The sequence below is a fragment of the Pseudochaenichthys georgianus genome, chromosome 13 (assembly GCF_902827115.2).
Source record: "Pseudochaenichthys georgianus chromosome 13, fPseGeo1.2, whole genome shotgun sequence".
Taxonomy (NCBI): domain Eukaryota; kingdom Metazoa; phylum Chordata; class Actinopteri; order Perciformes; family Channichthyidae; genus Pseudochaenichthys; species Pseudochaenichthys georgianus.
The window spans coordinates 18793208-18816008 of NC_047515.1; the positions used below are offsets into that span (position 1 = coordinate 18793208).

The window sequence follows — 22801 nt, forward strand, 5'->3', positions numbered from 1 at the left end:
GTTCATTTGGAGGAATCCTAATCTCTTGGTCAATGCAGATGATTTTCTCTATCAAAAAATGTTTAGTCCCATCAGTGAATGTCTATAGCCGCGTTCACACCACAGTACTTTTTCCACTTTAGTTCCGATATAGTTCCGAAATGTCGCGTTCACACCAAAAAGAGCCGGAACTAAAATTAGTTAATCAGAACCTTTTTTACCCCCTTTTCCGTCCCTGCTAGAGAGCAGGTACTTTCGTGGGAGAAAAAGGTTTCTATGTCTGATTGACTGGGCGGAATGCAAACCACGCCGTTTTGTGAAGCCGCCATTTTATTATCCTCGCATTAGCATCATTAGCATTAGCCCAGCGCACAAACGCAGAGAGACTAACCTATGGTAACACAAAAGAAAACATGGGAGCGGTGGAGATGAGGAGGTATCAGCATTCTGGCGATTTACTCGGAAGGTAGAAGCCAGTCCCCAACTCCGCGTACTTCCGGACGGGACTTCGGGTGGCAGTATACGCTGTGAAGTTGTTTGCGGCCTGCCAGTAAACCCAAAGCAGAAGAAGAAGTGACGTCAGCGGCTTCATTTGCCTAATCCATCCCCAGGAACTTATTCCGGTGTGAACGCGATCTGTACTTAGTTCATGGGAACTAAAGAGTTCTCATGAACTAAGTTCTCATGAACCTTTGTGGGAAAAGTACTGCGGTGTGAATGCGCCTTATGTCCAATTGTTCATGTTTCACATGATATTCGCTGAGCGTGTGTCTTGATGATATTATCCAGTCTTTCAATGCCATTGTTGTTACTTCTAAGAGTTATTTTGCCAAGCCAATTGTATCAAGTAAATTGTATGCATCATTGCGAGTTTGGTGCTTCACTTCCTGTTCCGGTGTACAGGGGGTGAACAGGTTCAGGTTAATTAAAAGATTTGTTGTCCATAAAATGTGACTGGGTGAAGGGATTATCTGCACTGCCCACCTGCTGCTGCTGGTCGCGCAGAGCAGGCCATGCTGAATTGTTGTGAGATAATCTGCCTTCCTGTATCATGTATAGGTTATTGTAGTCTGTTTTTGTTGAATTTGGTCTTGTGTTCTCTCTCAGCTTGTTCACAACTCACTTTGGCTTCACATATTTTCAAAGGAGCGTCATTCAATGTGCCATATAAAGAATAGTTTTAATTGAAGGGTGTTGAGAGCTGCGTTTCTCTGAGGCTCTGTCCCCAGAGATATGCAGTAGATCTGCATACATTAGAAACAAATGTCTTTGTCTGCTGTATGAATTTAGGCATTGGGACTACATAAATGAATGAACTGAAGTGCTGACGGATTGCTATAAAACAGGATTCATGGTAAGAGCATGCAAAGCAGCAGCTCGTCTTTCCCTCCTCCGGTGCCATAAGCTCATGTGTCTAGGTGCTGCTAGATCGTGAAACTTTACCTCTAAGTGGTCTCTGATTGATGCTTTTCCTCTGGTGGCCAACACTGGAGTAAATTCCCTTTTTTAAAGAGAAATTGTCCCTCTTGGCCTCTGGTCTGGGTGAAACAGATATGTGTTTTTGAAACTCGTAAAACAAACTCCACTGAGAGCAAACGGAGGTTGATACAAAGGAATAATGAGCCGTTTGGACCAGCTAACAAGCATTTCCCAAGCATATTCCTCTTCTTTCTTCCACAGGAGTTAGGACAGTCCTGACAAAAAAAGGCTTTCTTGCAGTTTATTCAGGCTGAAATCCACACTGCTTAATTTAGGAAAACGACTTGTGAATGATCCCACCATCGGATGACCTCACTTGTGGTATCTTAATCAGTTAAAGAAGCATAAAACCTCTGGGTGTAAAATCATTTTTTTTTTATTTAAAATGGTTCTTTAACACAAACACCTTGTGGGATTATGTGTCATTTATTTTACTTTAATCTTTATTACTGCGAGGGAGTACAAAGACTCCACTAAAGCTCAATCTTGTCTTGACTGATGGAGGATTTTCATATTTAAAGATGTGCCCTTTTGATGCTGTCCTGGCATTTACATCTCATGTGAATATCCTGTGAAGGACTGATCTATCTGCTGCTATCCTTACTAATCACAGAAAGTGTTTAAAACGTGAGCTGCTTTATGATACAAAATATGTTATCTCTGGATTTACAGGGCATTAACCTTCTGACCTCTCTATCAACCATCTGTCACATATTCTGGCAATCTACAACATGCTAGCTCAAGCAGAACTTTATGAAATAAAATGCCTCCAGAAACTTGTAAGTGCATGTTCTTGTGGAGAGTTACATCGCAGAATATTGGAACTGTTTCATTATCTGTCGGCTTATTATGGCACTCATATTACAGCTACTTGCTGATAAAATAGTATTGCAGATTAAATAAAATGTTTTCTATTGATTATACTCTCAAATATATAAATTGATAATTTTCTAACCTTTGGACGGAACCAGGCCAGCTGTTTTCCCCTTGTTTCCAGTTTTAACGCCGGTCCACACTGGGCTGAGCTGGGCGTGTCTGAAGCTCGACCAACAACCAATCACATGAATCTCCCGCCCCTGACACACAAGCAGCGGTTTGATTGGCTAGAGCTTGTACTGGCATATGATTTGATTGGCTGACGCTTCCACCTAAAGCTTCAGAAGCTTCCAAAGTTGAACATTGCTCAACTTTTGCAGCCTGAAACGCCAGGAAAGCTCCGCTCTGCTTCCCACAATGCAGTTCGGCGAAAAGTGACGTCACCCCATTCAAAGTGAATGGGCAGAAGCGTTGGAAGCTTCTTCCAACGCCGCTGTGTGGACGGGCCGTAACGCTAAGCTAATTGAGCTTGGACAGTTGAAGACAGTTGCTGGCTGTAGCTATCAGCAAAAAAGCAAAAATGTGTTGATATTGCTTTTAAGTTTTAATAAAAAACCTGAGAAATTACCTCAAACTGAACACCTGCACATTATCTAGCTTCTTTTTTTCTGACTGACGCCTTTTATTATTGCAGCCGCATTCACATGCTGATTGAAAATGCATTTCCTCTTCTTTTGACAGACAGCTTGTATTATGGCCCAAAGCGCGCTGCTGCTTCCACACTTAATCTGTATTAGTGCTGCGATTTCATGCTGTGCTTCTCAATGATTGTGACTCCAATGGCACATTCATTAATGCCATTTGAAGGAAAAATTAGATGACTGTGTCTAGTGCTGCTTCTCCTATGCCATATGCATACAGTTGGCAGGCAGTTCTCAGTTTTTAATAGGCCAGGCAATGCCTTGGCAATCTCCAAACCCCTCTGTCCAGTGCAGGCATTCCACAGGATTAGCGTGGCAGCTCCTCGAAGCCAGCCAGCCGCTGTCGCTGCACATCGCCCTTTTGAGCAGAAATCTGTCCTCTGAAGCTGAGCTAAAATTAGACCAGCCATCTGTGATTAAAACAGCTAAAATATACACGTGTCTGGTGCATTTTATGGCATGTAACTGCTTCCATTTGGGGGGAGTTGGTGAATCACGGCTGATCACTCTCTTTCACAAATGTGTGTCAGTGGGTAGTAAAATGGAGAGTGGGGTTTTTAACACCCATTGCAACCTTGACAGCAGCTTTTAGCGCTTTTTTAAAGACCAGTAGGTTCTTCTCACATATGCTACATGTTAAAGCTCAGGACTTCCATTGATCTCAAGGCACAGACCTCCACCTGCTCCGCCCCTCTACAAATCGCCCTTCAACCAGATCAAACGTAAAGCGTCTCTTTCAAGCCCTCCTTTCCTTTCATGTACGCAGCTCCTGCATGTGGGTACGCCTCCGATAGGTGGTCTCTTTTTTTGCTGTGCTGAGTGGATGAACGTGACTGCATTACACTGCATGAGCTCGGTTCCTGATACAATTGGTGGGACAGTCTCCCCCCCGCGTCACCCAGCACCACCACCACTACCATCACCCTGCACCCAGATCAGCAGCAGTTAATGAAAGTGGATTGATTTTCCCGTACCTTCTGCAGCGTATAATCTAGGGGAGGAAATCGCCCAGGAAAATAACAGATCCTACAGCATTCTATTACATTTGCTGTTTTATTTATTTAAAAGCCTGCCAGTCTATATACTGTTGGTTTGAAACTGAACAACCCGTTGACATGATATGGATTTTAAACAGGATGATATAAAAGGCTTCAACCATATTGTAGCATGCGAGACTATCAGTCTATTTATCCAACTCCCTGCAAAACAGCAAATTACTGTATTTCCAAAATCTCAAAGTATTTCATGTTGTATCCCTCCCCTCTCTGATAAAGATTCCAAGTCAAAGCCTGATCACACTGATGGAAGGAGACAGTTCTAGGGGATTATAAATACTTGTAAGCGCTGTCTCCCCTTCTCAACACTTAAGGATGGATTATGGAATTTTGCAGGCTTGTGCTGGTTCTGCAGATGGCTGCTCCTCCTGCTACTGACCATCCCTCGACTTCCTTCCTTACCTCCTTTACTTCCTTATTTCGAGTCAATCCTTCCTTCCTTGCTTCCTTGCTGCCTCTCACTCTGTCTCTGTACCCAGCTTGTCCTCTGGCAGGTGGCTCTTTTCTATAGCATTTGCTCTCATGGCATGGCGTTTTCTAAGCTGCTCCCCAGGCAATTACGATGAGTCACCTTATTAATTGCTGGCAAATTCAAACTGATTGTCTAATTTTGCCCCGACAGTTCCTCTGACCTACTCTTTTTATAATCACACAAGCAAAACATTTCCTTCTAGGAAATGAAGCTCTGAACATATTGCAAACCTATAATACTTATCTTCCACGTGATGTACTTGTGGCTAATCATTTTCAAAAACACAGGCGTTCGGTGGGCTGTATGTTTTTGGAATGGTATGTTCTTTCTGTTTTTATATTTTTTATAAATTGAGTGGGTAGACATTGAAACACAGATTCTTTTGTCCAGGAACAGGAATTTGTCTGTGTTACATCTAATAGTCACATTGGTCTATGTTTTCACAGTATTTTATATAATAATTCATGTTGTACATTAATGCAGTATTCAGTAAAGTGCTGTTGTTGTTGTTGTTGTTGTTGTTGTTGTTGTTGTTGAATTGTAAATATTCTCCATACAGTACTCTTTATCTGCTGCCTGTGCCACTGCATAGCTGACATTTCAGAAAAACAAACTGAGATTGTGTTAACCTTTGAACACTTTATAGCTGTGTGAACTTGCTCACAGATGGCTTGTGCTCACAAATGTCAGAACGGTGAGGCCAACTGCGAGGATAAATGAATATTATTACATAAGCAATGATGGCATGAGCATCGTGGCCTGAGGTGTATTTAATGTTGGGATGTATGCTAGTGAAATTATCTTAGTCAGTGCATTAAACAAAAGAGAGGAAACACAAGCCTGAAAATATACTTTCCTTTGCAGGTAGTGTAAGTGTAGCTCATAATAACACAATCCTTTTAATGGTTTTTCTATCTTGGTCCACGTTTGTTCCCAGTGAGTGTGCTACATGGAGTGCTGGAGATGAAGCCAGGGAAAGAGGCCAGACACACACACACACACACACACACACACACACACACACACACACACACACACACACACACACACACACACACACACACACACACACACACACACACACACACACACACACACACACACACACACACACACACACACACACACACACACACACACACACACACTCTCGTAGTAGTGCCTTTCATCAACTTGCATCATTTTTCTCCTGCCTTGGCAAAGAAACACAATTTAAAAATAGAGATTTCAAACTGCACCATAAAGTTTAACTGCTTGATTTATATAAAAAAGGGTATAATCACCATTAGAAGTGCTATAATTCACCTGTCTTTTTAGGCTTGTCTAACACTGAGTCATATGTAATTTATTTCTGTCGAGTTGAGCACCATGACCTGCAGACTGTCAGCGATTGTTGCTTTCTATGAAACAGCTGCCACTGGCTGTTAGTGACCAGCAGATGAAGAATAATAGGATTTTACAGGTGTCATATTCAGGACAGGCGTGCACTAAACTCAACAAGCAGGTTCCTGAAAGCTATGAAGCTAGGAATGTATTCCCATCTCTTTCTTTTGGAGAGAATGTAAATGATGTATAAGGTCTGTTTCATTGAATGTACGGCCTTTCCTTTGATAGAAACATATATCTATCAGGCTCCTGTGAAACACTTAATCCCATCGGACTACTATTCATCAGACGACCCCTGTGTTTGGTAAAAATATGGTCTGTAATTAATAATAACATTTATAATTTACAAGAGAAGGACGGAGCAGATTGGAACAAGATTTAGCACTCATATGACCTCGATCAATTTCAATACAATTGCAGCAGGACGGCAGGTTGTACTCGTCTCATAAAACAGAGAAGATGATTTAAGTATCCACTGTTTAACTGGCTGAAAGGCTTCGCTGGCAGCTCAATTAAATGACAAAAATAAGGGAATGTTTGGGTTTTTTAACCAAATATAAATTTCACAAAATTCAGCCCCTTCCTTTCCAAAATATTTCCGGTATTTTAGTGTTCACGAGAAGAAATAACCTACAGGCTGAGCTACAGTACTGTAGGTGTCAAATAAAAAATCAAGTAAAGTTTTTTATTGTGTTGGAAGCTGACATATTCATAATTATCAGCATTACCTCTCTATTAGAAGCGGCCATAGAGAATGTCCACAACTAATGTGTGGTCTAGCAAACCGCAGGTACTTTTTCTTGTATTAAATCCCCCACAAGAAGCTGTCACAGCAGCTCTGAGGGTATATCCCACGCAGACAGCCTGTGGGGAGCAGGTGAATCACCTGTGGGCAGGTGCATTATCACACTCTGTGAAAGTAGGAGTTTCTCCTCCCTTTTCAGATAACTGAGAAGGCTGCAGAGAGCTCGGACCAATGACAAATCAGCCGTGGGCGAAGGAAGCTCTACATTCGCAGCGTATTGGGTTTCACAGGTGGAGACAGCCCACCTGCCCTGTCACTCGACCTGGTTTAAGAATCACTTTAGTCAGCAGCTCACATGAGGGAGTTAATCTAGTTGTAAGAATGTGAAGGAAGAGCTTCTGCAGCTTTAAAGTCCAGGTAGAGAGAGCACGTTTTTCCAAGGACGGATTGTCAGACTCAGTTTGTTTATGTATGACAGCCTATACATAATATGATTGACAAAATACACTTTACAGAAATATGATGGTATACTAAATTCGTTTTTTCCTCCACTGAATACACTATTGTTTTAAATGTAACTGAGAGGCAGATCCTCAATTTTCATTTGCAATCAATTAAAACAACGTGTGGGTTGTGGTAAGACAGCCCCAAAGGCAGCTGGGAAAACATTAAAACAATCTATTAAATCTTTGGAAAAACATTTGCTTCCTTTTTGTGAAGTTTCCATAATTAAAGTGGCAGTAGCTCTCTAAAGTCACACGTCATACATAAATTCAATGTTGGTACAACACGGCTGACTGTGATTTCCTCTTACTCAAATCCAGTTGGCAATATGTAATGAACACAGTTTACTTTATATAATATAAGTGTGGACTGGGTTACACTGGTCTCAAAGATTTGTTTCCATACCACAAGTTGTATTCTGCTTGGTATAATACATTTCCATTTAAGTTGTATACAGTGTATAAGCCCCAAAAAACTAGCAAATTCTTCCATTTCAGAAGCTGAAGGCAAGGTTTTTATTTTTATTTGTAATGTCTCTATAATATCTGAACTCATTGTTCAAAAGAGAAGTTGTAAAAGAAAAAAGTCATGACTTCACACACGCGCGCACACACACACACACACTGTAAACCAGATGGATTTAGGGGGATTATAGCAACTCTATCTGAGATAAAACAAAGTTCCTGTTTTCTCTTCAACTTCCTCACAGGAGAAGCCGGGAGTTTATTTTCAGCTTGGAGACCGAGAGCCTGAATAGAGGGCGCTGGCGGAATTTAAAGTTTTGTTTGTGTATATAAATTAATCCTGGTTATAACTTGAAAAGACAAAAAGGGTTGAGCACGAGGATGAACATAAAAGCTAGTGGTGAGCTCCTGCAGGAAATAAGCGGGCAGTTCAGTTGAGGCTCCTCGATGCTATCTGAGAAAATAGCGCTTGTGACAGAGGTCTGTTTGGAGTGTTAATGTGCTACAGACTTGCACTCTCCAAAGACCTCATGCTTTGGATTTAGTTTGTTTAGTGTCTCTCGACAGCCCTGCCCTCCACATAGCAAACACAGGGAGGTTTGTTCAGGAGTCCCTCTGTTAGTTAATATAAAGCAGCTTTCAAGGTCACTGTCACCAGCCTGCGCGCTCTGTGTGGCCCGCAGAAAACAAAAAACTCCATTCTGTACCGGTGAGATTAAATCTGAGGGATTTGTACTTCTCACCGCCTGGCGGTCAGGAGTTGAGCACAGAGTGACGAAGCATGTTATGGCGGATGTCCTCGTGGTATCGTCTGGATAAATGGACGGCTGTTTAATCAGCGCCTGCAAAGAAGATTTGAGAGGGGCCAATAAGAGGGGAGAGGGATTTAAGGTCAAATGCAATAATAGGTTTTGACTAGTTGGTGCATTGCTCCTGCACAGTGAGTGCACTAGTTAACACATGTGGTAATGCGTGTGCCCACGTCTGACAGTGCATTGGAGGTGATTTAAACATGACCGTCCCCGCAGCTGTTGAGCATCGGCTGCTCTCACAAACAGAGCGGAAAGAAGGAGGCGATAACATTTTAATGAGGTGATTGCATTATACTGTATGCTGTCCGGACTCAAGCTGCTCCCCTGTGACATCCTAACGCGACACTAAACACGTGTTTGTCGGCCGCTTACCCTGGATGTTCGCTGACGAGGGTGTGAACTGTGGTCTGTGATATAAACATTTGTGGGAAACTTGTTTTAAAACAGCCTGGCTGTTTGTGAGGTGCAAGTTCCCACTTGCAAGGATGTACACACAGTTTCCCCTTTGGGCTTTGTGCTACAGTTGTGTTCATCATTTAATCAGTGCATTAGGGCTACAACTAACGCCTACGGATTAACATATTTTATTTATACGATTAATCTACAGCCCAAGTAACAACTACAGATGAGTCTTTTAGGCTGGCCAAAACACAGTTTAAAAATAATAATACAAATAATAATCTCAAATTAGGTCATTTTAGAAACTGGAATCTCAAAATATTTGGCCTGATAAAGGAAATATATTATATACTTAATCAATCAACAACATTGCTTTCTGTCGTGTTCATCAACTAATTGCTTTACAAATGATTCAATAAACGTTGGCCTTGAGTCAAATTTGTGATTAGAGTGGAAACAATTAGACAATCAATCGATTCGTTTATCAACAGCAAAATTAATTGGAAACCATCCTGATTGTCTATCAATCCTTTCAGTGAGCAATGTGCATCAAAAGACTAAGACTCATGCAGCTTTTCTGAGTTTATTAATTCACAGAACACTGAAAATATTTGAGTTTCAGACATTCAAAATATTTAATATATATCTTTTTGAAAAACTCAACACTATATGATATTCAGTTATATTTTGGGCATGTTGCTCTCTAGTCCTTTTTTAGAAAGCCCTCGATAGTCATATAAGATGGATGTAATTGAACTGGAGCTGCGTTACACATCGGCCCAGCCTTACACTGCTAATGTGCTGTCACAAAGCGGCAGTGAGTTCAACTCACAAGCGACCAAGAGAGTGGAGCGGCATTATCAGCAGTGGGGCCAGAACACATGACTGTGTGGCTCCGGGAGCTTCTCTGCGTCCACGGAAGGAATCATCCTGACAGTCTGTGACTTGGCTCTTTTCGCCTGTCTGCCTCTCTGTGCGTCAGACACGGGGCCCGAGCTGGAAGGGGCCCCTGGCTGTCCCCCTGTCCGGAGCTGAGAGCCTGTCGCTTCCCATCTCCTCTCGCTGCGTGGTCGCTGTGCTCTCTACACTCAACAATGTGAGATGGTTCCTGGGTGATGGCGATGAGTACTGTAAATGATTTCACACTACACGTGAGATGCTGACTATGCTCTCTCAGTCTAATCGATTGACCCTCTTTTACAGCCCTTTGTGGCTTGTTAATTGGTCTCCAGCCCCCTGCTGACACAGTGACCCTGATGGAGAAGAATTACTGCTGTCTCGTCATGCATTAACCTCCCTCTTCCACCCCCCTCATTTTCATCAACCCTCCCTCCCTCCCTCTCAGGCCTAACCTCTGTCCCCCCCCCCGGCAACACACTCCCTGGCTTAACAGCATCTGTGTGGACCCCCGTCCTGTCACATGTTGCTGTGCCTCTGGGGGCTGCGGTCAGGTGACACTGCAGCCAATCAAACACTGAGAAGCACACACTGACTGTTGTCCCCTAATTAGTTTAATATAGGCATGGTCGGGCTTAAGAGAGGCCTCTATTCATGGGGGGTCAGATCAAGCCTCAGGCCTTGGGACTTTTGAACAAAAACACACTTCCTTGCATCTCTGTTGTCTGCAGTTTCAGTACATTTCGTGTGAAAAACAAAATATGTAAGGGGTCTCAGCTGCTGCTAAAGATAATATTCCTTATCAACAATCATGCTATAAATCTATAAATTGTCAAACTCTTCAGAGGTCCCCACAATTCTAAAGTTGATATCTTGTTTTGTCTGACCAACAGTCCTGAACCATGTGTTAGTTTACTAGCACCTAAAACAGGAAGGAGTTGAGAATGAATGTTGATATGATTTAAGAGTTTATAAAAAATATACAAATATTTGACCTGTAAATGAAGACCTTTCGAGAGCTTCTCTGATCCAGAAACAGCAGGGTGTCGTTACACTGCTGACATCTCCAGAGATTAGACATGATTCCCTTTTCTGCGTTTTTTAAGAAACCTTTGTGTGTGTGGATGGTTTCCCTGTGCAGCTGCAGGATTCCGTGTAGCGGCTCACCCCTGGTGCCTCCATTATTTAAAAGTGTGAATATTTCATGATGACATCAGGGTGGGGACGTCCTAATGAGCCACTCACACATTTGGCCCTAAAACAGGCCAGTGAGGGCTCCTCTGTGGCGCCACAGTAACTCAGTGGGGGCTGTTATAAAGTCTTATTTGGGGATTTAACTGCTCGAGGAGAACATTTAAGAAAATAACAACATTTCTGACTCTCGCACAAGCAAACCAGCATCTCGTTGTTTTCTTCCCGAGGAAGAGCCTTGAGCATAAAGGCAGATTTGACTCTCCTTTTTTCTGTGGAAAACAAGCCTGTTAAATCTAGCTCATTGTAATCTAGACTGTGAAACAAGGGCATACATTCAAAACTGACTCTGAGAAAGAAACTATAAACGTAGCTATGACCCGTATCATCAATCATCTCTTTATAAATAATGCCATCAGGCTCCAAATTGTAGTTTTGTCTTCTCTGGTATTAAAAATCTGTGCAGACGTTTACTTTGAGGTAGAGATAAAAGAGCCTATGTATATTAAAGCCAGAAGTTCAAAGATCTGACTTCATTGTGCAGTGCGTGTTTGTACGTCATAGAGGTGAGTCAGAAAACTTCTCAGATTAAGTGTTTGAAGAGGCAGAATAAAACACAAGGCGATGCAGCGCTGCTCTTACAGCCTGTCAAAGACTTTTTGCTTCACTTGTTCTCAGTCAGGGTCTGTGATACTGATCTCACTGAACACTGATTGTGATTTAAAAAATGGCTGACTGTCCTTTTTGAGTCTCTTTCTAACAGTTGTTGTCTGCAGTCATGCTTCATTTAAGTGATTCCACTAATAACAAGTTTTCTGTTGTTTTCTTTCAGTGAGGGCGTCTTCAAGTGTCCGGAGGACCAGCTCCCGTTGGACTATGCCAAGGTACAATTACAATCTAATAACACACTTTTTGTCCCTCTCTTTAAAAAAATGCTGATTTTGAACAATTATAATGTATTGCACACCATGTCCACTATCTTAGCTAAGCATTTTAGCATGATGAAGTTGGCTACTTGATAAAAAGTACAGCTGAATACCTATAGTTTTGCAGATATTTGCAACATTTTTGACAAATGTAAGCATTTACCTTATTATGTTGCTTAATAAAAACTATAGAAGGTCATGCCAATCCATCCAGTAGTAGCAGAAATCAGCCCCGAACAAAGTGGTGTACTTTTTTGACTGAATGCACAAAATACAGGTTAAAACATTTTTAACATTGAAAAAGGCTTTCCAATTTTAATTCCATGACTTGACTTGATGACATTTTACCATAAAAAGAATGAACAACTTTACCAGTGAATCTCTTAATAAGATACAAGCATCCTTGACCTAGAGTCCGGGGTTGTGGTTTATGTCAGTGGGAACAAAACACTGTTCAATTGATTTGAACCACCATTTTTTTCCCCCAAGTAAATATCTCCCAGGAAAAAATAAAACTGTATTTAGATTTTAACTGTACTCTTTCTCTCTTTGTTTTTAAGAGACAGTTAGATGAGATTCCGCCCGAGGGGGGAGAAGATAATGACTAACTGTATTCAGAGTAAGAGGATGTGTCCCTCTCATGCGACATCCCAGCTGTAAAGAAAGAGAGGGACTGCAACAAAAGGATAAGGGTTTATTTCTGAACTATGCATCAGAGAATATAAAACCAACCAACAGTTAATGATCCTCCCTGTTTCTGAGCAGCTTTTGGCATCATTTTCAAAAAAGCTTTATGTATATATCTCCCATACAGTTTGTTAGCATTAGCCTGAGTTAGCTGTCGAGCCATTAACCCGGAGATGCAGCAGTGCAGGTCTGAATGCTGTGCTGAGAGCAATGGAGGCACCTGTAATAGCAGGGACTTCCCATGGGAAGGATGTGCTCATGGCACACCTGTCAGACTTTGTTATTTACCAAGGCTCCCAGTCGCCTGCAAATTCCCCGTCCTGGTGGTCTACTGTCAGGGTTATTGTCCCGCTCGTTGCACACTGTCCTTCAAAAAAAATGTGCACAAACACAACCTCACTCATTAAAGGACTCTGCTGCTGCTGCTGCTGCTGCTGCTGCTGCTGCTGCTGCTGCTGTACTACTACTACTACTACTACTACTACTACTACTACTACTACTAGTAGTAGTAGTAGTAGTAGTAGTAGTAGTAGTAGTAGTAGTAGTAGTAGTAGTGTGGGACTAACAATGGCTAAACCAGACAGAATAAACCCCCAAGTTTGAGCTCCAAAGAGCTTAACCCCCCTGATCTGCTTGGGACTAAGTTATTAAAAGGTCATTACTGCAGTCTCCCTGCAGATTCCAAGACTGGAACAATGAGAGAGTGCTTTAGAGGAGTTTTTTCTCCCTCTCCCTGAAAGAATGTGATTATGGCAGCAAAAAAATGCCTGCCTCCACTGTAAAAGTGCAATCATCCGTTTTAATGTAAGATATATATGTTTGTCAAGCGTATTTAATAGGTTTACAAACATGTTTAGTTTGTCTGAGGCTTCTAATCCCGAGTCAGATAAAGACATATTTGTATTGTAGATTATTTTGATGAATTCACTTTTAATTTGATTGCGATAGCTCCCATGTGTCGGTGCAGTAAAAGGCACATGAGTGCATTGGGGCTTTTACTGAGCTGTTATTTGTTTAGAGGGCTGTTGTAACATTTTGAGGAAGTGGCTTCTCTTGTTTGACCAGTGCTTTGCTTTTGTGACAGCATGGGGGGATGGAAGCAGAGCAGAGCTGTAAATCCTCGGGACAGCGTGCTGTAGGGGAGGATTTGGGGTGTTTGGGCAGAAAAGTGACTCATCCCCATCACTCAGTGACCGAGGAAATATAAATCTTTTCCTCTGCTCCCAGTTTCTCTCAAAGGTCCCATAAACCCACAAACTAACTCATTGATTGTCACTGCAACGACTGCGACGACACATTGATTCACGCAATCTCAATCCATAGTCTATCTTTATGTGAGCCTTAGACATTCAATCTTTAATAAAGTGATGCGGAATCCAACATGTTATTGTAAAAAAGCATTTAAATGGTCAACATCTTGATAAACACACTTGTTACTTCCTGTAGTTTTTTCGGCTCAGCGTGCCTGCCTGTTTGTCAGCAGGATTACTGAAAAACCACACCATTTTTTAAGAAAGGTTGTGGAAGTGTCCAAGTCCTGAGGGAGATACAAATTATGTTTCACTCCTGTTTACATTGTGAGATAGGGCATTTGTTGCGTGAAATACATGGAACAATCACCAATCCAATTGGGAAGATTCACATGAATGTTCCCAAGAATCGGAACAATTAGGAAGCAGTGGTCGAGGTGTTGTTTAAATGCTCTGAGCAATACAATAATACACATCTTTGTAGCCTCCATGTTGTTTCTACGTTACGACTTAGTCACACTGTAGTCAGATGAACAACTTCTTAAATTGTGAAATGGGATTATTAAAGGAGCATGCGGATACAGCATAGGCCTTGGTGGAGGTCAGCGCTCTTACAATTCTAGTTGAACTGTTTTTATAATCATTACAGTTAACTGTTTATGTTGAAAGCATTGTGTGCATTTTGAATTTGCACCCTATTGATATTTTATATTAAATCTCTTTCCAATTTTGTATGCTCCAAAGATTTCCCTCGGGATGAATAAACTCCTATCTTATATATCTTTCTTTTCGAGAAACACCAATCAATACCAATCTCAACGCTGTATTGATAGAGGATGTGTTTAGCTTAGCCTCATAAAAGCTGGAATCAAGAGGGCACTGCTAGCCTGGCTATTTCCAAAATTACAACACATTTTAAATAATATGCCTACAAGCGACCCGACTTACTAACAGAATGTAGCTGAATAACATGGACAAATGTGAATTCATGGTTTTAGAACAAGTTAAATGTTAACAACCCAGGTTAAAATACTGCATCGCCATCTTATGTAACTCCAAAAAGTCAGCTTTTATCGCTCTGGTTTCATCTCCATCAATTAGCTTTTTAAGCTAATCAAATGGTGCTTCTTTTTGGGGTAAAATGCAGATTCAGACACATTCACACCTTTGCTGTATGAAAGTGTTACATTAGAGTCTTCCAGCATTGGTCGGCTCCTGCAGCTGCAGTACTGACCATGTCCTTTTTATTTTGTTCAGATCTACCCTGACCCAGAGCTGGAGCAGCAGATCCTGGATCTGCCCATCCGCTGCATCCACAGCGAGGAGGGCTGCCGCTGGACCGGCCAGATGAAGCAGCTGCAGGTGAGAAGCTTCAATATCCTCTTATTTTATTGTATTTCTTTTTTTATCTCTGCTGCTTATCAAACTGTGATATTTGCGTATTTCCTAACGTGTGGGTGTGTCGCTGTGTCTCACCCAGGCCCACTTCTCCACCTGCGCCTTCAACGTGATACCCTGCCCCAACCGCTGCTCAGTCAAGCTGACGCGCCGCGACTTGCCCGAACACCTGCAACACGACTGCCCCAAGCGCAAGGTCAAGTGCGAGTTTTGTGGCAGCGAGTTCACCGGTGAAGCCTTCGAGGTAAACACTCCAAATCTGTTTTCTTTTCCTTTTACAGCGCAGCGAGAACTTAATGTAAACAACCTAGAGTGACGCAATATAGTTTCCATGCCGATTTGAAAGACATCCTTGTGAAATGCAGGAGAGACTAACGCACGTGTGTCTCTATTTTGAAATAACACGTGTCGGTAGAAGAAAAGAAGCTTTGACTGGCTCTGTGTTTTTACAGTGAGAGCGCTGAAGTACCTCAGGGTCTCCTCACTAACACCTCTGTCATTTCCACCGCCCCCCCCCTCTGTTTACTCTGGCCCACATGGTGCCTCCTCTGCACACAGCTGCTTTAGTCCACTTATGGCTTTCATATTGGAATTACTCAGTCATCTTTACAACTATGTATCATTCAAAACCTTTCAATACCACTCCAAAATGTTTTTATTATTGATTCATCTGCGGATTATTTTCCCAATTAAAAGAAGATTCAACCAACTCCAAAATCTGCAGCAGCATCATGTTTTATGTTTATATGGATTGATAAATAAATGTTCTGAACTTTATTATAAGGAAGGAATGCTGACTATTTAAAAAGCCCTCAGAGTACAACATTTGATTTGTTTAGTGGGCTAGCCCAACAATGTAGAATAAATTAATTTCATATCAAGCAATATTTTATTAAACAATAAGAAAACTATTTTGTTTACAAATATACATCAGTAAACATCTCATCATAAGATATATTATTTCACAGGTTATTAATTTGTGTATTTGCTAATTTGTTTGAAATTGTCCTTAACATAGGCTGGTCAAAGATGCACACGAAGCATCACTGTTTTTTTAGAGAAATCTTGTATATTTTGCTCCTTAAAATGACGTTTTGAGCTATAAAAACTGTAGTTTATGTACCGCAATTGAGTAAAGTAGTATTGAATTTATAACCCTGCTTTAAATTGTAATGTCGTGATTCCTCTCTATCTCAGAACCACCAGGGCGTGTGTCCTCAGGAGAGCGTTTACTGTGAGAACAAGTGTGGGGCGAGGATGATGCGTCGCCTGCTGACCCAGCACGGCCAGGCCGAGTGTCCCAAACGCACACAGCCCTGCAAGTACTGCAGCAAGGAGTTTGTCTTTGACACAATCCAGGTCAGTTTCACACAATGTTTTTCACAAGATTCTCAAGGGATGTTCAAATTATGTTATATTAGATAAGTTAAGTATCTGCCACAATAGTCAGTTTTTTGCAAAATGTGTTTTTAGTTGAAATAAAAGGCTTTTTTCGCTCCTGATTTAATGTATCATAAAAAAAGCTCAATATGTACAGTTTAGTGTGTTTGTAGGGCTGCAACATGTCCTTTTTTTATTTAGTTTTGCAACAATTGGTCAATTAATGTATCACTTCGATCATCAAAATCATAATCTCTACTATTTTGATAATCACATAGTTGTAGAAATGAGAACATTTCTCAGACACCAGGAGCTCTTTTGGCCCGTGAACAATCTAAAATGTTCACTTCTAATTTAAGAAAAGGGAAAGCAACATGAAACTCTTAACATTGATTGCCTGATTGGCAAGGGTCCCAACATCTCTCTGCTTCATGTTCCGGTGTTTTCTATATATTCAGGTCTATTTTTACAGCCTCATTTTTAATACCACATTTCTTTTTCTCCTACTTTGAAGGGCATTTTCCATGTGCCACCATTAATCTGCGACCCCACTGTGCAGAATGTGTTATCACCCATGCTGTCAGTCAGCAGTTCACACATTAACACTGTCCCCATCTCCTCTGTAGAACCACCAGTTCCACTGCCCTCGGTTTCCTGTCCAGTGCCCAAACCAGTGCGGCACACCAAACATCGCCCGAGAGGATCTGCCTAACCATGTGAAGGACAACTGCGGCAGCGCGCTCGTTCTCTGCCCTTTCAAAGAAGCAGGCTGCAAACACAGGGTAAGATTGACCTGCATAACTTGTTCTTGTTCTGCTGCTTCTTCTTCTTCTCCTTTTCAACAGTCAAGCTTGTTTGCCTTGTTGTTTATATGCATTCACTTTTATTATGTTTCCTTAAATGGTTGTTATTGTACCCAAAATAATATTTTGGTCCTCTTTTGGAACATGCCTGTAGGCTCTATTTTAACGAGAGCCACACTTCTAGATTCTGACAGTCCAATTCTGTCTATTTTTTAAACTGACGTCAGTTTAAGAAAATGTGGACATGCTCGAGGGGGGGTGGCAGATGAGCATCATACTCTACATACATCATACTCTATTAAGAATTTCAGAGAAAATGGAAACATTGTTTACCAATGGAAATCTGTGAATGGATGTAAGCAAACAGATGCGAACAGCCTGGCATTGTGGGAGACTTATTGTAGTTGAGAGGCTGTGTTTAATAAATCGCATACATTTCAGATGTTTCAAAAACCTCAGGTTTTTAAAGAATAAATCATGCAACTCGGTCCAATCCTTATTTGATTAAAATATGTAGTTATTTTCTTTGAAAACTAACTAAGAAAAGTATGTATTCTATACCATAGACAAATATTTAATAAGGATAAACAGTAGAGGCTCTAATTATGTAAATGTTTGTAAAATAAACAGATACAGATTGTGCTACTTTATATAGATGTGAATGTGACAAAGCTGAATGTATTGTACATATCCTCTCTTATTCACTGTGGTTCTAAATTATTCTTCTCTCTGGCAGTGCCCCAAACTGGCTATCGGTCGCCACCTGGAAGACACCACTAAGTCTCACCTGACTATGATGTGCAACCTGGTGGGCCGTCAGCGGCAGGAGATCCTGGAGCTGCGGAGGGAGATGGAGGAGCTGTCCGTCAGTCACGACGGCGTTCTTATCTGGAAGCTCAGCGACTACTCCCGCAAACTCCAGGAGGCCAAAATCAGGAGCAACCACGAGTTCTTCAGCCCGCCCTTCTACACTCACCGCTACGGCTACAAGCTGCAGGTGTCCGCCTTCTTGAACGGCAATGGCAGCGGTGAGGGCTCCCACCTCTCCGTCTATATCCGCGTTTTACCTGGAGAGTACGACAGCCTGCTGGAGTGGCCCTTCTCCTACAAGGTGACTTTCTCCATTATGGACCAGAGCGACCCGTCACTTTCCAAACCCCAGCACATCACGGAGACCTTCAACCCCGACCCCAACTGGAAGAACTTCCAGAAGCCCAGCAGCACCCGCAACTCGCTGGACGAGAGCACCCTGGGCTTCGGCTACCCCAAGTTCATCTCTCACGAGGAGATAAAGAAGAGGAATTACGTCCGAGACAACTCCGTCTTCATCAAGGCTTCAATAGAGATTCCCCAGAAGATAATGGCTTAAGATCCTACCTTTGTTTTCTTTTTATAAAGGAGAAAGATGGGTAAAGACTGGAACTGAGACACTTAACTTTGAAAACTTCTACATACTTACCCTTTAGATACTTTCGACCCTTACAGCCTCTCCACTACAGAGCTTGAATGGAGTCTGTTAGGCTGGCTGAGCTGACTCGGAGGACTTTGATGTATCACAGAGGAGAAAGTGTTTGGTCGGCAGAACCATCACTCTCTGCTGTTCCTTTTTTATTACGTTTTTTTTTATCTGTTTGCTGACCTTTTATCACAGTCTACAACAAAAAGCCTTGGAAATCAAACAGTGCCTAGAGAGTTTATCTTAAGTTATATTTTTGTTGTTATTTCTGCAGTAGCCTACATATGTTAAAGATTATGGAAAAGATATTGAAAAAAGGTTGTGAAGGGCTTCTGTAGAGAGAAAGTTAGAAGCAGGTGAGAGATGTTCCGTTCGGCTGGAGCTCAGCAGACTCAAGCTCTAGCCCAACTGCCTTTTGTTTACATGCTCATACAGTATACTCCCACTGATCCCTGAACAAACACACAGCCCTTGCTTAGAGACTGCTCATTTGTGTACACAAATACATTGAATTGATTAGATTCAACCTTGGTCATTTTTAGTGTTTTAAAAGGAATAGTATTATCTTTTGGTTTAATTGAATGAGAAGATCAATACCACTTTACGACCAGTAGTCTGTTAGCCTAGTATAAAGACTGGAAATAGCAAGGCTGGCTTTTTCCTAAGGTACAATAATCCAGCGACCAGCATTTGTAAGGCTTATTTACATTCACCACTTGTTTGTTTAATACATACAAAAGTATTTACATTCAGAGCCAGGCCATCTGTTTCTAGACGTTATGCTAGGCTAAGCTAACTCGCTGAAAGATATGTGGTAACAATTTTCATATAAGCGAATAAATGTAGCATATTTCCCAACATGTCAAACTAACTCAAATTAAACATGCCTCTGCTGATGCTGAGAAAATCCTAAAACTGTCTGGCTTTTTAAACTGCATACACCAAAATGCAACTGTCAAGCTCAACTGAGGCTGTTTAGTTTGTTTAGCTGTCAGGTGGACAAGCTACAGATCTGTTTCTTCTAGTTACCTGCTCCCTCACAAGAACTGTCTGTGTTTGTCCGTAGGTCTACCCAGTCGTAAATATCAGCAGGAGCGTGCAGATGTACCAAACACACACACTTGATAGTGACCCTATGATGCTTCGTATTTGTTTAAAAGTCCACCAATAGGGGAAAAAAGCACCTTTCGATGGTCGTTGGATGAGCAGAGCAGACAAAGAGGCCAGTTGTCCAAGTACACGCGCATTTAATAGTGAAGGAAAAGCCATGTGGCCTTTTTATACAGTATGTCTTCGCATGAGGGTTTTAAGGTGTGCAGGGCGACATAAACACATGCATGCTACCACCTAGACCACATTTTTGTACTGTAACCTGTATTCTTGAATCCTCTCCCATTGATGGCTATTATGTCTCTTTTTTTGGACTGTTTGAAAGTTGACAAAATGTCAAAAAAGTTTTGTTTTTTATATATACAGAAAATGTGAACGCTGTCGGTAATATAACCTATAAAGACAATGAACACTCGTCTGTGAAGTGAACTGTTTTACAAGCCCGCACATGGGTGGTGTACTGTTGGAAAAGATAGTAACGGTTTCTGCAAATATGTGGGTGTCTCGGGACTGACTACACCTTTTGTTGTTACCATGGTCCCCTGTGTGTATCTTCAGCTCAACACACAATGTTGCAAAGGAAAGCAATTGGAGGGATGTGTGCTACACCCGTCTCCGTCACAGCACCGTCAGACAGGTGGAGGACTGATGATATAGTACACTACAGTCGTATGTGAATACTGATGTAAAAATGCAGAAGCACATTCTGTCATTTTATTATTATACATGGAACAATTCCTTATTTCTTGTCATACCAGCTGATATTTTACAGTGATTTAAAGAAGTGAGAAGATACAACTTTTTTGTAAGATTCTGTATTTTAAAAAATACTTAGCTGTTTTATACAAACGCTTTTCGTTGGAGAGTCGGGGTCGACTTTGGGAATTTTCATACCCTTTTGTCTCTTTGGACATATGGATAATTTGTTTGTACTTGTGGTTTGAGCCTCACATATTCTGTCTGTATTATTTCCTCTTAAAAGTATTTATTTTAAAGAGCCTTCATGTGAGTTTTCACAGATGGCACAAATTCTTTAATATGTTGATTGATGAGTGCTTGTCAATTTCTTAAATGAAATAAAATACCATATATTATAGTTGTGTTCACTTTTTAAACTTTTTTTTTTTAAATCCTCAAAAGCAGATGATGAAGGGATAAAGATTCTAGATGATACGTTTAATGTAAATTAATAAACCCTGAAATAAATCTTGAATCGGAGGACATGTAAAACAAGCGCCCCTACACAGACTTGATGGTGGACAAAAACATCCTTGGGATTTTAAGCAATAGTACGGACTCTTAAAGAACACTTTCACAACTTTAAGTTTGTCTTACATAATATCCCATACTGCGCAGCACATACTATCTGACAGTAACTAAATACTTAACTGACCTGGTTATGTTAACACCTGTGGAAGTGACTGGATTTAGGGGCACTTGACGACTTTAACCTGCACTTCCATAATGTCCGGGGAATTTAAAAAGGGGTTTTGTAAAGTAACACAAGCAGGAAATCTTGACCGAAGTCCCTAGTATGAGTCATGCTCAGTGAAGCCTGGATTCTACACTTCCCACAATGCAGTTAGATCTTATGTTTGATTTATGAATATCTGTCTATTTGCACATTTTGCGCCCCAGCCCAACTGTGTACAAAATCTACAAATACTACTACTACTATTACTTCACACTGTACTAGGCGATGTGTCACCTAAAATAATTGTATATGGTATTCAACTCTTTTCACAGGCAGTAGTCAGCATGCTACATTAATACATTTTCAAATCTGAAAGGGATTTGTCCAACCTGATCTGAATTTGTAAACATTGTTGGACCTGAGGGTCTAGGATATTGTTAATATGATTTTGTTTATGATCACTCTGCTTTCCTGTCACATGTGCAAAGTGTGTCTAAAAACAGGCGCTACTTCAATTACAGACATATCTGATGAACCCATATGAGCCAATTGGTTTTATTTTCACTTCATCACCCACTCAGTGATCTAGGTTAAAGGTGAAAGCCGTTTCTGTCCTGCCTCTTTTGTAGTTTTTGCTCCGAGATGGAGGGACGCGAAGGAGCAGAGGAAAGGGGGCAGAGGAAGTGAGGCAGACACCAGCCCTGCTTTGAAGCGATGCCAGGAGTTTGCATTAGCTTGCAGTTTGGATGGTGTTCAGTGCAGCAGGATTTAGGGAAGTGGAAAATTAGCTTTTAACGTCCAAGTCACTGAGAGGTCCCTCGGGAGGACAGTCCTGTTTTCCACTTACGGTAGGCCTACAATATAGCAGGCCAAAGTATTTCTAAAACATAAAATCTCAACTCTCTCATTCTCTTTTTTTCAGCTCTAAAATGAAAACAACATCTGTTTTAGGAATACAGTAGGACTTTTCTTTACTTCTGTACACTGTCTTTTCTTTTGAGGATATTGCCAATATCCTTGTTTTTCATTCACCATGGCTGTTTTTAAGCTTGACCTCAGTTAGAGGGATCATTCATTTCAGGGAGGGGACCTCTGGCCAGGGCTGTCGCCTCTCTCTCTCAAGACCGGTACAGAACGTTCATAGATTAAATGAAGAGTAGAGCCAGCCTCAAACTTTCCTGGCACAGGGTGTACAACCAACAGCACTGTGCTGCTTCAGGGCAACGCAGAATGAAAATAGTAACAGCTAATTACATGTTAGCAAGCTCCATGTGTCCCATGCAGAGTAGTGTCACGTGTGGCTCTCAGTACAGTGCTTCCCTTTGGTTTCGCTCTCTTTTTTTTGTTTGCTTGGTAAATGATTTGCAGGTAGAGAGACACGTTCTCATACACACTGAGAACAGCAGTGTCGTTCCTGCTTGGTGAGCTCACCCAACCGGTTAAAGTATGCTAAAGATGCCATCTGGGTTAAAGGAGG

At 41.4% G+C, this 22801-nt stretch overlaps 1 protein-coding gene across 1 annotated transcript in view; it reads left to right on the top strand.

Annotated features, from left to right (window-relative positions):
- The window catches only part of traf4a (tnf receptor-associated factor 4a), a 33882-nt gene extending 12895 nt beyond the window's left edge, over nt 1–20987 (top strand). The window contains exons 2-7 of the mRNA XM_034097959.2: nt 11733–11784; nt 15021–15125; nt 15244–15405; nt 16359–16520; nt 17168–17323; nt 18081–20987. Coding sequence (XP_033953850.1) covers nt 11733–11784; nt 15021–15125; nt 15244–15405; nt 16359–16520; nt 17168–17323; nt 18081–18713 — 1270 coding nt within the window. The 3' untranslated portion in view covers nt 18714–20987. The remainder of the gene's footprint in view (nt 1–11732; nt 11785–15020; nt 15126–15243; nt 15406–16358; nt 16521–17167; nt 17324–18080) is intronic.
- The last annotated feature ends 1814 nt before the right edge of the window (nt 20988–22801 follow it).